General features: G+C 53.9%; 1 protein-coding gene across 1 annotated transcript in view; it reads right to left on the reverse strand.

The window, feature by feature from the left end:
* EFCC1 (EF-hand and coiled-coil domain containing 1) overlaps positions 1 to 13,971 on the reverse strand; it is a 40,892-nt gene that overhangs the window by 21,600 nt on the left and 5,321 nt on the right. The window contains exon 3 of the mRNA XM_044254851.1: positions 13,417 to 13,700. Coding sequence (XP_044110786.1) covers positions 13,417 to 13,700 — 284 coding nt within the window. The remainder of the gene's footprint in view (positions 1 to 13,416; positions 13,701 to 13,971) is intronic.

Genomic DNA, 13,971 nt, shown 5'->3' on the forward strand with positions numbered 1-13,971 from the left:
TGGCTCAACCAATATGCCATCCATAGGAGGGGGAGGTCACAGGCAGGCTGGTCACAGGCGGAACCCCTTCTCTTTTGCAGAGGAGTCCACCGTCTTGCTTTAAAAGCCTTTCAAATGATGAAAATGGGCCCACCCAGACTATCCAGGATACTCTCCCTTACTGCGAGTCAGCTGATGATGGGCTTAAATAACATTGGCAAAAGGCCTTCACGGCAAGTGTAGATTCCTGTTTGGACAACTTGGGGCTGTCACCAAGGGATACCTCAAGGTGACCCAACAGAAGACCATCACCACTTGACCCCCCCCACAGACCGCCCCCTAACACAGCCCCTGTCCCCCACCCCCATCCCCTACCCTGGCTCAGCTTTATAGAGTGGATGGAAAGTGTCACTTGTGTTTGCTTCTCTTTCTGCTTTCAGCCACCAAGCCACTCATGTGTTCTGTGAGCTCTGGGAAGCCGCAGGGTAGACAGGACACCCAGAGCCCAGGCAGGGCCTGCTGAGGGGACCTGGGGCGGGGGGGAGGAAGCTGCCAGGCAGGGGGCCAGGCAGTGAAGCCCGCCCCGGAGGGCCTGGGGTCTTGTGCACCGGGCTTCCTTGACTGCCTGGCGTTTCCTGAGTGAAGCCTCCCTCCCAGGAGCAGGAAACGGAGACTAGCATGTGAAAACAAGAGAACAACAGTAGGAAGAAGAGCTTGAGAGGGGGCCTATGAAGGGTGAGCTGAAAATAAATTGTGAAGAAGGGAGCCTTCAGGCCTGGGAAGCGCTTCTCCATGGCCCCTCATCTCTGGCTGCCACTCGCCTCTATGGGGTGAGTGACAGGTGCAAGGGGACCCAGCAGAGGCTCGATGCTGCCTCTGGGGAGTCCCCAGAGGTGTCTCCCAGGCTGGCTGCTCCTTCCATCCTGTGATTCATCGGACAGACACATTAGTGCGCCTGCTGCTGCCCTGGGTGCGAGAGATCCCGCCCTCAGCCACAGAACAGCCCTGACCTCGTGGAATTTACCTTCCCCTGGGGGACGCAGATATGAATGATGTCATCACAAAAGTAAATTAAGGACAGAAAAGGCCAGGGGCTGTGAGAGACAGTCCAGGCACAGACTGGATGGAGCCAGGGCCTCTGAAAAAGCAAGCCCTGGCGAAGGAGACCGGCAGCGTGGACGTGGGCTAGGTGTGGCAGGCCTGACAGCAGGCAGGAACTGAAGGCCAGAGAAGCAGAGTGGAAGACGCTGGGGCTGGATCCATGGACAGTGGCCAGATCATGCAGGGCTACTACGGTGACGGTGAGGAGGCCAGTGTTTATTCTAAGGACAACAGGAAGCTATGGGGTTAGATGTGGGTTTAGAAAAGCTCCTTCCCACCCCCAGCCACTTAGTGGCTGGAGGACTGGTGGGGAGCTAGGGAAAGCCATCACATCCGGGCTGGTCCTGGCCCAGTGGGTAGTGGGTGCAGCTGGGTGCAGCTGGCGGGGAGCAGGTGGGTTGGAGACATGGCAGGACTCAGAGCGGTGGGCTCTGAGATCCCAGCTCAGATTTTAGCTCCTCAAGGAAGCCTCCTGCCACGGACTGAATTCATACGGAGTCCTTCCCCTCCCCCACCCAGCACTTCAGAGAGTGATTGTGTTTGGAGACAGGGTATTTACAGAGGTGATCAAGTTCAAATGAGGTCACTGGGGAGGCCCTAATTCAATCTGACTTGTGTCTTTATACGAAGAGGACCTTAGGACACAGACACACCCAGCTGGAGGGCTATGCGAGGACACAGGGAGAGGACAGCCATCTGCACACCCAGGAGAGAGGCCGGGAACACATTCTCCCACAGAGCCCCCAGAAGGATCCAACCCTGCCGACCCTTGGCTCCAGGACTTCCAGCCTCCAGAACCATGAGACAATCCATGTCTGTTTAAACCAGCCACCCCATGGTACTCGTCCTGCAGCCAAATTAACTGATACATTTCCCTGAGGGCCACAGTCAAGCAGCCTCCCCTACCTCACCCATTCCCCCTCATTCATCCTCTTTACTGTCTCCCCCAGTGAGGAGGTCCATCCCATGAGGGCAGAGACTTTGTCTTGGTCATGGCAGCCAACCCAGCATCGGCACTCTCTGGGGATGTGACAAAATTTGGGTGAATGAAGAAAAGTCAGTAGTTATTTCTGACAGAAATTGTGAAGAGACTACATGAAGAATCTCTATCCCCCACTCTCACTGGGTCTCTCACCGCTGTTGGCCCCAAGCTTCTCCAGCTCACCTCAATCCTCTCAGAAGAGTCCCCACTGCCCCCCATTCAGAGCAGACCAGGGGAAACCCCAGATGTTTCTGATAGTCCATGCAGTCCTTGCCAGTCAGGCGGAAACCCTGTCTTTCCTGGGCTTAGCCCTCTGCTGGGCTCAGTGGCAGCAGAGACAGAAAAGAAGGGCGCTGGGTACCATCATTGCCTGCAAGAAGCTTCCAGTCTAGGGAGAATCCACCTTATACCATGTGACCCGGACCTGGTCAATCACAGAAATTGGTCCAGAGTATTTACACGACCCCCTCTTGGACCAGTCTGCACATTCCATGTCCCTGGTGTCAGTGCTTGGTTCAAGGATGGGCATAATCATGTCAGGATAATCAAAGCTAATCTAAGGGTTTTGTTGGAACTACTAGAAAGGAAAAGCTCTTTCTCTTGGGGATGATTGGGAGGATGGGAACTCATCCTGTGTTGGCAGCTGTCTGCTCCCATATAGGAAGAATGTCTGAATATGGAGCCAACTAGAGGAAAGTAGAGATAAGAGATAGACTCCATGTGTCATTGTTTGGGCTCCTAGATGCAGCCATGCCTGAAGCCATACTCTCAAGCTTATGAGTAGATAACACCACCCTACCTTTCAAGATTTATTTAGTTATTTTGAGAGAGAGGTGGAAGAGAGAGAGGGAGAGAGAATCTACAGCAGACTCCCCACTGAGTGCAGAGCCTGACACAGAGCTGCATCTCAGGATCCTGAGATCATGGCCTGAGCTGAAGCCAAGAGTCAGATGCTCAAGTAACTGAGCCATCCAGATGCCCCAATGCCCCCTGACTTTAAAATTTAAGCAGTTTGGCTTTTCTTTCAGTCATTAGCAACAAGTTTCCAATATAATACAGTGGTCCCTCTACCTTGAAAAAAGTATACATTTATTTCTCACTGTTTCCTCTACACAAGGGCACCATGATTATCTATATCGCAGGCCATCCCAACAGAACGTCCCAGAGACCATGGTGCTGCTTCCTCATGTGCTCCAGAGTTTCTCTGGCTTGGGCCTCTGGCAGAAGCCATCTCTAGCCCCCAAAACTTGAGCAATGGCAGGATCCTGGTTCCGGAGCAATGAGGCACAGGAGGCCTCCTCACAGACATGGGCCTCTTCTTCCAATGTTGCCTCATGGGTAGGCAGTACATTCTTATGTGGATGGACCACTCTAGAGGAGGGGAGCCATCCACATGTACCAGGACCTCTGACTTTCTAGAACATCAAGATACGACGGACGTTACACAACAGACACCCAAAACACTTTCAACATCTGGCTCTGAGGCCCAAACGTCCGCTCTTTCATTTGCCCTGTGCTGGGTGCCATGTTACAGCCTTTATATTTCTTTGGATTTTTGCTTCCAGAAAGGAAGTTCCCTGGCCGGACGTTTGCTGGTTTTGTCTGACCTGCGTCCTTCTTCTGTCTCCTGGCGACAGCCCCCTCGTGGCCTTGCGGAGTGGCCCCGCCCCCCCATCTTCCCTAGACTGCAGGGTGGAGGGTGCGGTCTGGCCCTGGTCCCACGGAGTATGCCAGCACCCTTGCCTCAGGCACCCTAGCCTCACCCAGGCTGTGTCAGTCGGCCCTCTTCCCTGGGACTTTATGCACAGGTACTGGAAAGCAGTAGGTTGGGTCACCAAATTTGAAAAGCAGTGAATCTGGGGTCACTGCAGCCATGTTCCCTAGCATGTGGAGCAGGAATGAGTAAAGCCAAGTGGGGACAGGCTGAGATACATGACGCATGGAGTGTGCTGGTGGCACGGGGCTTTCGGTCTGCTCCAGAGTATGGAGTGGATGCAGGAATGCCCCCCTCAGATGAGAGGTCTCCCGCCGCGAGAGGGCCAACCCCCGACAGCGACATCTGTGAGTGCTAAGTATGTGCCAGGCACAATGTGAAGTGCTTTTTAGATCCCATTTAATTCTTGCCTCATGATGTAGGCCCTAAAATGAACCCCATTTTCCAGGTGAGGAAACTAAGGCACAAACAGGTTGAGTCAGAGTTTCCCAAGAAGTATCAAGGCACCAAAAGAAATAGAGAGCATATCAAGGTAAGTAGAGAAGGCAGGTCATGGCCAAAGGCAACCTGTCCAGCCCCTCAGGCCACCCTGGGTCCTATGTGTGGCTGGCTCTGACCTGAGGGCCCTGGTCCACTTGGAAACCATCTGCAGGCCCCAGGACCCCACCTGGCTTGAACCTGGACAAGGTGGGACTCGAAAGCTGGGGATCACAGAGCCCATCCCCTAATCTAACCCCAAAGACACAGGAACTGAAGCTTGTTCTGAACCCCCCAAAAGAGGCAGAACAGACAGCCTCAGACTCTGGGACACTTGAGGGCTGTGCCCTCTCCTACCAGGTGGCCTTTGGCAGATCACTGTCCCTCTGTGGCTCCAGCTTCCTCTCTGAAGGCCACATCTGCTGCACACATTAGCTGGTACAGTCCAGATCCCTCCCACTGGTAGGGGCACAAAGCCCCAGACCCTGGGCTGTCAGCCAGAAGTGTGGGCTCAGCTCTGTCCAGCTGGGGACATGCACTTGAATGAGGTTTGACCTCTCTGGGAGATACTACTAATCAATGAACGCCATGGTTCCTCTGCCCAGCTGTCTCCATTCTTGGGGCTGAGAAGTCCTGTCTCATTCTCTGGGCCCTTCTGGCCCTCTGTAACCCCGCTCTGGCCACGGTGTTCATGTAGACATCCACTAGTGGTTTCTGGGCAGGTTTTGCTTTTCTGGCCAGAAAAGAACAAGAGGTCACCCTTCTTTCTGCCTTCCTTAGGGTTGTGGAGCCACTCCTGGGCTTCTAGGTGAGGTGTGGACAAGGAACCCCCAATATATTCAAACCACTGTTAGGTGAGTTCTCAGCAGCTTGTAGCTGAAAACTGATAAATCCAGCACTAGGGACAACTTCCCAGCTGCCCACAGCATGGCGCCCTTCCACAGGTGTGGTGTGACCGCCCCGTGCAATGCCGGGCCAGAGTGTATGACCTGTGGACGATGTGGCAAGAGGCTTCAGGGAGGTAGTACAAAATTGTACCTGGAGATTGAATTGAGATCCGGGTGGTGTGGCTTGCTCAGGACGGCTTTGCAAACTCTGGCTGCAGTTTCAGAGGGAGGTAGCTGGGGGTTAAAATGTCTGGTGACCCTCCCCTCCTCCCCCAACTCAAGGCTTCATGTGCTTTGGTGTGACCCCGACCAGTCGGGAGAAACCACTCACGGAACACTGTCCACCCACCTTGGGCCATGCCTGGTGGTATCCTGAAATGGGCTCCTTTGAATTTGTCACCATAAACACAACCCACGTAAGAATCGTGAGGCAGGATGCTCACCCTCTGACCTCTGAGGTCTGAGCTCTCAGTCTATTCCATGCTTTTCTAGCATGCCCACAATAATATTGGAGTGCAGAAGGCTCTGTCTTGGAATAGAGAACAGCAGGCATGAGGCTCCCCCCAGCTCCTGGCAAGGCCTCCAGGTATGGGGCTGGTGGTCCATCCCTTCTCAGGTGCTGGAGATCAGGCCTGTGTCCTCTCCCTCTGGACCCAGATACATCCTCGTCACCTGCCTCCTTGCCTCTAGTCATCCCTCCTGCCTGATCTGTCCTCCACATGCAGCCAGAGGGAAGCTCAATCTGTGAAACTCAAATCTGATTACTTTGCTTCTTGCATAAGCCCTTCTCTATCTCCCTCATTGTCCGGGGTAAAGGCCACATGTTCGGCCTGGTGCTCAGATTCTTTGCCACCTCCTGCCTGCCTCCCAGCTTCTGCTCCTGCCACTTTCCACTTTGAACCCTTTACCACAGTACATCTCCCTCTTCCCAGGAGGCACCAGGCCCTTCACATCTCCAAGCCTTTGTATTCACAGCAACCTGCCTTTGCAATGCCTGAGAAAACTCCTACTCATCCTTCAACACCCATCTTGGATGATGGCATTCCCCCAAGAGATGTCCTGACCCCTAGACAGTCATTCATGCCTCCTCTGTGCTTGTCTACACTCTGCAACTTTGTTAGCATCCTGCCTACAACCAGCTGAAACTGTCCGTTGTTTGCTAGGGGTCTCCACAGATAGAAGGCTCTCTAGGGGCCGGACTCTGCCAATATTAACAATACCAGCCACCACAGCCTTTACTAATGATGGGGGGTACTGTGATGAGGGACCAATAATACTAATTTTCAATATTTATTTTTTTTTAAAGATTTTTTTTTAAATTTTATTTATTTATTTGAGAGAGAGAGACAGTGAGAGAGAGCATGAGCGAGGAGAAGGTCAGAGAGCGAAGCAGACTCCCCATGGAGCTGGGAGCCCGATGTGGGACTCGATCCCGGGACTCCAGGATCACGCCCTGAGCCGAAGGCAGTCGTCCAACCAACTGAGCCACCCAGGCGTCCCTAATTTTCAATATTTATTAAGCATTCTCTCAGTGCTAGGTACTTTACACAGATTAGCATTCTGAATCTTCATACGCACTAGGAAGTGGATATTATTATTAGTAGTAACATCCTCATCATCCCCATTTTACAGATGAGAAACCGAGGCTCATGAAATGAGAATAATTTGCTGCAGGCCACACTCCCAGGGCTGCTGCCACTTCTGGCTCCTACACCCCACTATGTCCCCATGTCTCACTGGATATTCACCCCAAGACCCAGAGGAAGAGGACCTCACGCCTACTTGGTGGGTGAGGAGGCTAGCGCTAATAGAGAGAAAGGGAAGGGCCCAAAGCCCCACAGGAAATATGTGGAAGAGTGGGGATTCAAACCCCCGTCAGGCTGGGCCTCCTGAGCCCAGGCCCCCACCCGCCATGCCTGTCTGTGTAGGGTCTCAGGCCAGAGCGTGCAGCCAGTGCCTGACCCAAACTGCCCCTTTGTGAGCCCTGGGTATTGTCCCTGAGAGAAAGGCCTCAGTTCCCACCAGCGGCCACCCACACATCTGCCTCCAAGACTAATGGAATCCATGACCAGACTCCTCCCAGCTCCAGATGGTGCCCCATGCCCCTGCTTGCCTCCCTCCCCCGACCTGCTGACTCGGCCCAAGGTCAGGCTGGGCTGCTGCACTGGGGCAGAAGAAAGGAGGTGTGCCTCCAACAGCCTCATCTTTATGTCCCCTCCACGGTGGCGGTGGCAGGCCAAATGAGCTGTCCTCCTACCTGCACGCCCCCCCCCCCAATCAGGACTTTTCATCTTTCCCTCCCAGACAACAAAGCCACAGAGGCCAGGCGGAGGCCCCTCCTCCCTGCTCCAGCTGAGCTGGGTTTTTCAGTCTCTCTTTCTGTGAGTTTGAGCCCAGCCCCAGCCCAGTGGTGGTGGCCTCAGGCTGCCTGTCCAGGTGTCCTGGAGGCCCGGCTGTCCCTCAGTGCAGAGATGGGACAGGCAGATGGCCGACACCCCGGGGCTTCCAGAGAAGGTACCCCCAGTCGCCCCAGTCAAGGGCAGCTCCTCCAAGAGCACCACTCCCCTTGAAGCAGGGTCTGTCTGCCAGGCCACTTGCTCAGGGCTCACCTTGTGCTGGGGTCCCGTATGCCCACCCCCTCCTCACCAAGATGTGTATGAGGTCAGTGTCCAGCTGTAGGCTCATGCCTCCATTCATTCGCCACCTTACTGTGAGTCCGGGGCTGCGTGCTGGCCCAGAGAAATGCCTACACGGGCTACTTTGGGGAGGATGCAGGCCCCTATGGCCAGCCCAAAGCGTTCAGCACCCTGGGAAAGCCAACTTTGAGATAAGCCTGTTCTGTGTCTTACCAGACTTCTTCCTGGGGCCTCCACCATCTGGAGAGTCTCCAGTGGCCCCGGTGGCCTGTTTTTTGAGACAAGAGAAGGGAGTTAGGCCACAGGCTCCAGATAGAGGCATGTGTTGTTTAACACACATGGGCTAGGCTCCTCCTTGATTCTCCTGGGAGGAGCTCAGTCCCAGAGTTCAGTGGGGCTGGCTGTGGCTCCAGGAATGGGTATGTGACTAAGGTTTGGCCAATCAGAATATCAAATTGTCTTGGCCACCCCGATGTGTTCAGGGATGAACCTGTTTCTAAGCTGTTCAATAATTTCCAGTTACAGGCATTCAGTGGGACAGCTCAGATGAGAGATGATCTTTCTACTGGACTCAGAGCTTTGAACAGATAAGCATCCCAAAGGCTACCAGGGGGAAGAACTTCCCTGAGAGCAAAGCAGAGCTTCTATATTCTGGTGACATTATTTGAGTACCTGGATCCAGCCATGCCTGAAGCTGGATGGCTACTCTTTCTTTTTGAATCCAAGTCAGGTAGAGACAGGCTTTTAGGCACTCATCTAAGAGAGATGGCTAATAAGGAGAAAGAGAAAACAGAGAAGAGACAGGTGGAAAGTGGCTGGGTATAGTTTGGGAAAAGTAACAGTGAAACACCCCTGTTAGATGTGGGGTCAAATGACATCTTATGAATCGTGATGTCAACTGTTCATATAAAACTATCATTGTAATGTAATCTGTACCCTTTCCCCACCCCCCCAAAGCATCAGTAAGGTCTCCTGTGCTCAAAAATGTGTTGGGAGGAGAGACAATTTTGTGGGATTAGAAGAAGAGACTAAATCCAGCTGTGGGAAGCAGGAGCCCAGAGGTTGATGCTGCTGTGATGGAACAGGTGATCCTTCCTAGCCAACTGGGCTGGGTCAGGTGAGGCCCTCGGTTTTTGCCTGGTTCCAAGAGGCCTGAAGAGCACTTTATTCCTAGAATACTTCTATATGGTCTGGGACTCCCACAGCTGGGGCCCTCTGCACCCAGCACATCTGTGTCCTAACATGCATGTTCATGACTTGCCTCCCTCAGGTCCCAGAAGAGCCTCCGAGGGCAATGGGCACATCTGTCCCATTCCTGGTCACCCGAGGTAGCCATTTTCTCCATGGAAGCTGCATATGAAACGTGGAACTAAGAAGTGAGTATCCTATTGCTTAAATATTTACTGTCCATTCTCTTATGTTCCTGGCCAGGATGGTGCCTCAAGGTGCTAGGGAAGGTTCCCTTCCCACGTACAAATACACAGAAGTACTGGACAAAATATAACCATTTAAAAGAATACAGAGCCAAGGGACACCTGGGTGGCTCAGTCATTGAACGTCTGCCTTTGGCTCAGGTCATGATCCCAGGGGTTCTGGGATCCAGCCCCGTGTTGGGCTCCCTGTTCGGGGGGAGCCTGCTTCTCCCTCTCCTGCTATTTGTACTCTGTCCTCTCATTCTCTCTCTCTCAAATAAATAAATAAATAAATACACCTTAAAAAAATTTAAAAAAAGGCAGAGCCAAGGTCAAGAACAAGGAGGAAAGACCTCCAGCTTGCATGGGATGCAGGAGATAGACCTGAAATGCCCAGAGAGGGGTCAAGACTGGGGTTCTAATGCCCAATGAGGATAGGTACAAGACCTGCCTGGTGAGTTCATACAAGGAGGCTCCAGCATGAAGCCGGGGGCCCTCCAGGGGCCGTCTCATCCAGGAACAGAGGTGAGAGAAACCCTACTTACTGGCCTTGGGTTGGTACGGAGCTGGTGCGGAGCTCAATTTCTCCCGATGTAGTTATGAAACTTGAAGCCAAGAAATGAAATTAGAAACTGTCCTAGAATCAGGCCCTGGTGGGACAGCTCTGGACAGAATTCCACAGCCTTGGTGATGGGTGGATTCTCCAGGATCATGGCTTCTGCCAAAGAAGGAGGGGCTCGCTGTGGACGATCACAATAGCACACGGAGAACTTGTCATGATCACAGAAAGAGCAGAGATGAAACACCAGGGAGAGCTCAGATGTCACAGCAATCCCAAAGAGACTGGAAAATGAGAATGTTTAAACGGGAAAGAGTTGAAGAACGGGAGAGAAACCACAACACGAGGACTGGGAGGGACGGAAAAGAATGTCCGGTTTTGAAAAAGAAGTACGTCGAAGTCCAGGAAGTGAGCAAGGGAGGCTTTGAGATATTATTTAAAGGTGATGGCAGAGAAGGGGAAAGGACATTTTTTCGGAGTTGGGAGACTCCCCAGGGTGCCGAAACAGCCAAGTGTTGGTTAGGAGACCACCCCCAGGGCTCTGTTCCCTCATTTGAAAAAAGGTGGCATAATACCAGCCTCCAAGTGTTATGAGAAGATCAGAGCGGGTCAGTTTCTGTGACATGGCTGGAAAAGTGTGTTGGGTCATTCATTCTAACCAAATGGCTTCAAGCTGTCATTCCCAGGAGGGATTTTAGTCCTTGCATGGTTTCCCCCCAAAGATACATCTGCAGAACACCTGGAGGCACTTAAGAGGGCATGCTGGGGCTCTAGTCTTTGGGGTGTGGTGCGTCTTCCAAACCCCACCTCCTCTAGACTGCAGGCCCAATGGGTCAGGCCACAGAGGGAGGGCTCTCAGCTTAACAAACAGGGGACATCTGAGTTCCAGCCCCTCTGCAGGCTGTGAAAGTTCCTGCAGGTGTTTTAGGGGGAGGGCTGGAGTGAGGGAGTCGGGGAGGACTTGTGCACTGTTGCCATGCTGGCCTGGGGTATATGGCTTTGGGCTCTTTGGGCTGAGGTCTGGATTCTGGCTTGTCACTTGCTGTGCCACACCAGCAAGTTGCTTCCTCTCTGGCCTTGGCTTTCTCGCCTGCGAAGTGCAGATCATGATACCTTTCTCTTAGGCCAGTTGAGGGGCTCCTTTGGTCTGGCATCATGCCTGGTACACAGGTGATGCCCAGTGCATGTCCTTGGCTGTTCTGTGCCCTCCCCATCCTCTCTTCAAAGAAGGAGAGCTTTGGGGCAAATCAACCACAAACTCTACCCACAGAAAGCGGGCAGAGGAGGTCTGCCTCCTGCTGGTATGTTTGTATAGGGGCAGGGAAACAAGGACAAAGCCATCTCACTGTGGCCCATGGCCTTCACGCGATGTCACTCAATCTCTGGCCCCCAGTTTTCTCATACACTGGGCCTCTCCTTGGGGCTGCTGCGGTATTTTCCTCACAAGAGAACCTAGTTGTGTTGGGGGCATCACTATGGCCAGATTCTCCTGTAGACAGGAGCAGCCACATGACACAGTTCTGGCCCAGGAGATGGAGGTCCGAGTTCTGATGGGGTAGGGGTATCTCTCCCTGAACACAAAGGCAAAGCTCACTTGAAGAAAATCTTCCCCACCCTCAATCTTGCCCGTCCTTCTCAAGCCTGGACAGCAGACATGAGGCCTGGGGGTGTGGCAGCCATCTTGTAACTGTGCGTCAAGAACAACAAAATGGTAAGGTGGAAAGAAAGAAAGACACAGGCTGTAGGGGCAGGCCGAACTTACTTTTCCACTTTCTGGCTGGGGGGCCTTGAATAGATTAGTTCACTTCTCAGAGTCTCACCTCCCACCATCTGTAAGATGGGGATAACACCTCTACCTTGCACAGTTCTTGTGAGGATTCAATGGCGCCATGGAGACAAAGCCACCTTTTCTACCAGGAAGTGCTATCTGGATGTTCACAGTGGCTCTTACATCAGGCTGTAGAGGACAGTTACTTTAGGGTATCACAAAGAAGAGACCCTTTATTTCTTCTCTTGGAGAAAGTTCCAAGGCTGGACACACGGCCCCAAGCCAGCCAGCCCTGCTCTTGAGCCGATCAGCTATGCAAACAGGAAGTGACTATCCAAACATTTGGAGCTGCAGGAGGCTGGCCCAGGGTGGGCCTCTTCATGGAGGCCTCTCTCCGCATTGTGGCTTCTCATCTCCCAGCTGTGAGCACCTCCGAACTCAAGGAGGAGGCCCTCCTCTAAGAGGCTAGGTTCAAAGCCTCCCTTTCTGGTTGCCCTGCCCACCAGCCTGGGCCAGACCCCTTCCTTTCCGGCTGGAGGCTGGAGGTGGACCACAGCCCCCTCAGTGGACTCCCCACTGTTTCTGGCTCTTCCCCCTCCTCCCACCTCTTTGTCACAACTGTAGCCAGAATGATTTTTTTTTTAAATGCAGATAAGTTACTGTCACCCTCTTTGCTGAAAACTTCCATGCTCTCTTTGAGGGAAAGATTAAAATCCCTCACACAAGCTTCCAGGCCCTGGAAGACCTGGCCTCTGCCTGCCTCTCCAGTTTTCCTGCTCCAGACAGTCTGGCCTCCTTTGAGTTTCTGGAATGTGCCATGGTCCCTCCTGTCTCAGGGCTTTGCTCATAATGTTCCCATTTTCTAGAATACTCTCCCATTCTCCCCTCCTCCTCTCCCGGGCCCATCTTGGCACATAACATCCTATCCTCAGCTCTCAGCACAAGTGTCACCTCAGGTTCTGGCTGAACCTGCAGCAAGCATGGAGAAGGTCCTGCTCTGCCCCCAGTTCATGCTGCCTGCCGCCATTTGCCCAGTCATATGCTGATCTTACACACTCTGTAGTAGCCCCTCAGAGCAGGGATTTCGGGTTGCCTTGTTCCTAGTCACCTCCCTGCCAGCCGGCACAGCCTCTGCACACAGCCGGTGCCTAGTTAACATGGATATTAGACAAGCAGTGTGCCTTGTGATTCAAAACGGAGAGGGAGCTAGTTATTGAGCACCTACTGTGTGCCAGGCAGGACGCTGCTGCCTCTTCACAGCCACCCTGGCCAGCAGGGACTCCAATCTGTGTTCTGCCAAAGGGGGAAACAGAAGCTCCAAGAGGGGGCAGTGACTTGCCCAAGGTCACACATCTGGCAGAGGCCCCTAGGATTTGAGACTTGGTCCCACGCCCAGTTTCCTGCCTGTGTGGCTAGCACCAGGGATCATTGTACATCTGCTTCCTCATCTGTAGAATGGGGATGAGGTGGGACCCACCTCACAGGGCTGTTATGAGGCTTAGCCCAGAGCCGGGCACACAAATCACGCGCTCAGCGACTGTGGGCTGTCATCATCATCATCGTTATTATGTCGGTAAAAGAATAAATACAGATAATAACCATATCCTCTTGGGACCCACGAATGGGCAAGTGGAAGGCCTTTGTGTGTGAGTGGGCACGTGAATGGCTGGGTGAGTGGAAAGCCAGTGAATGAGGGCATGAATGACCAAGGACGTGGAAGAACAGCGGAGGGAGCGGAGGGACCCATGGACAGACATTGTGAACGAACAGAGGAACAGGAGATCCAGTGTGTGTGCGGGAAGGATGCACACCTGGGATCTGAGAGACCCGGAGCTGACTTGGGGCACCCCGGCCGTCCCTCCTCACCCTGCCACCCCCCCAACCCTCCGCCCCCGGCTCACCTGTAGCGCAGCAGCTCGCCCTCCAGCCTTCGCACCCAGCGCTGTAGGCCCGGCACCTGTCGCGCCAGCGCCTCCAGCTCGCGCACTCGGCCCAGGCTGCGCAGCACCGCCTCTCGGGCCTCCTCCGCACGCCGCCGCACCTCGGCCTGACCCTGGCGCAGCCGCCCGGCGCGGGCCTCGGCCACCGCCAGAGCGCCCCGCGCCTGACGCAGCTCCTGCGCCGCTGCTTCGGGCCCACCGCGCCCAGCCTCCTGCGCGCCCGCCTGGCTCTTCCAGAGGCCGACCTGCAGGGGACAGGGCCGCGGGGACCGCGGTGAGCGCCTCGCGTCGGCCACCGGCCTCGACCTCGGCCACCGTTCCAGCGCTCCCCCTAACCCCGAGCATCCGCGGTGAGCCTTTATTGTGCGCACTGCCTACCGCTCCCAGGGTGATCTGAATTCTTATAATCCTCGCAACCACCCAAATGAGGCAGGAGCTCTAATTATCCCCTTTTTCCTGGGTGGGGGAAACTGAGCCACAAAGCCCAGTATTCTCATCTCTGCGCGGTACCATTAA

This window comes from Neovison vison, chromosome 6 (genome assembly GCF_020171115.1).
Source record: "Neovison vison isolate M4711 chromosome 6, ASM_NN_V1, whole genome shotgun sequence".
Classification (NCBI taxonomy): domain Eukaryota; kingdom Metazoa; phylum Chordata; class Mammalia; order Carnivora; family Mustelidae; genus Neogale; species Neogale vison.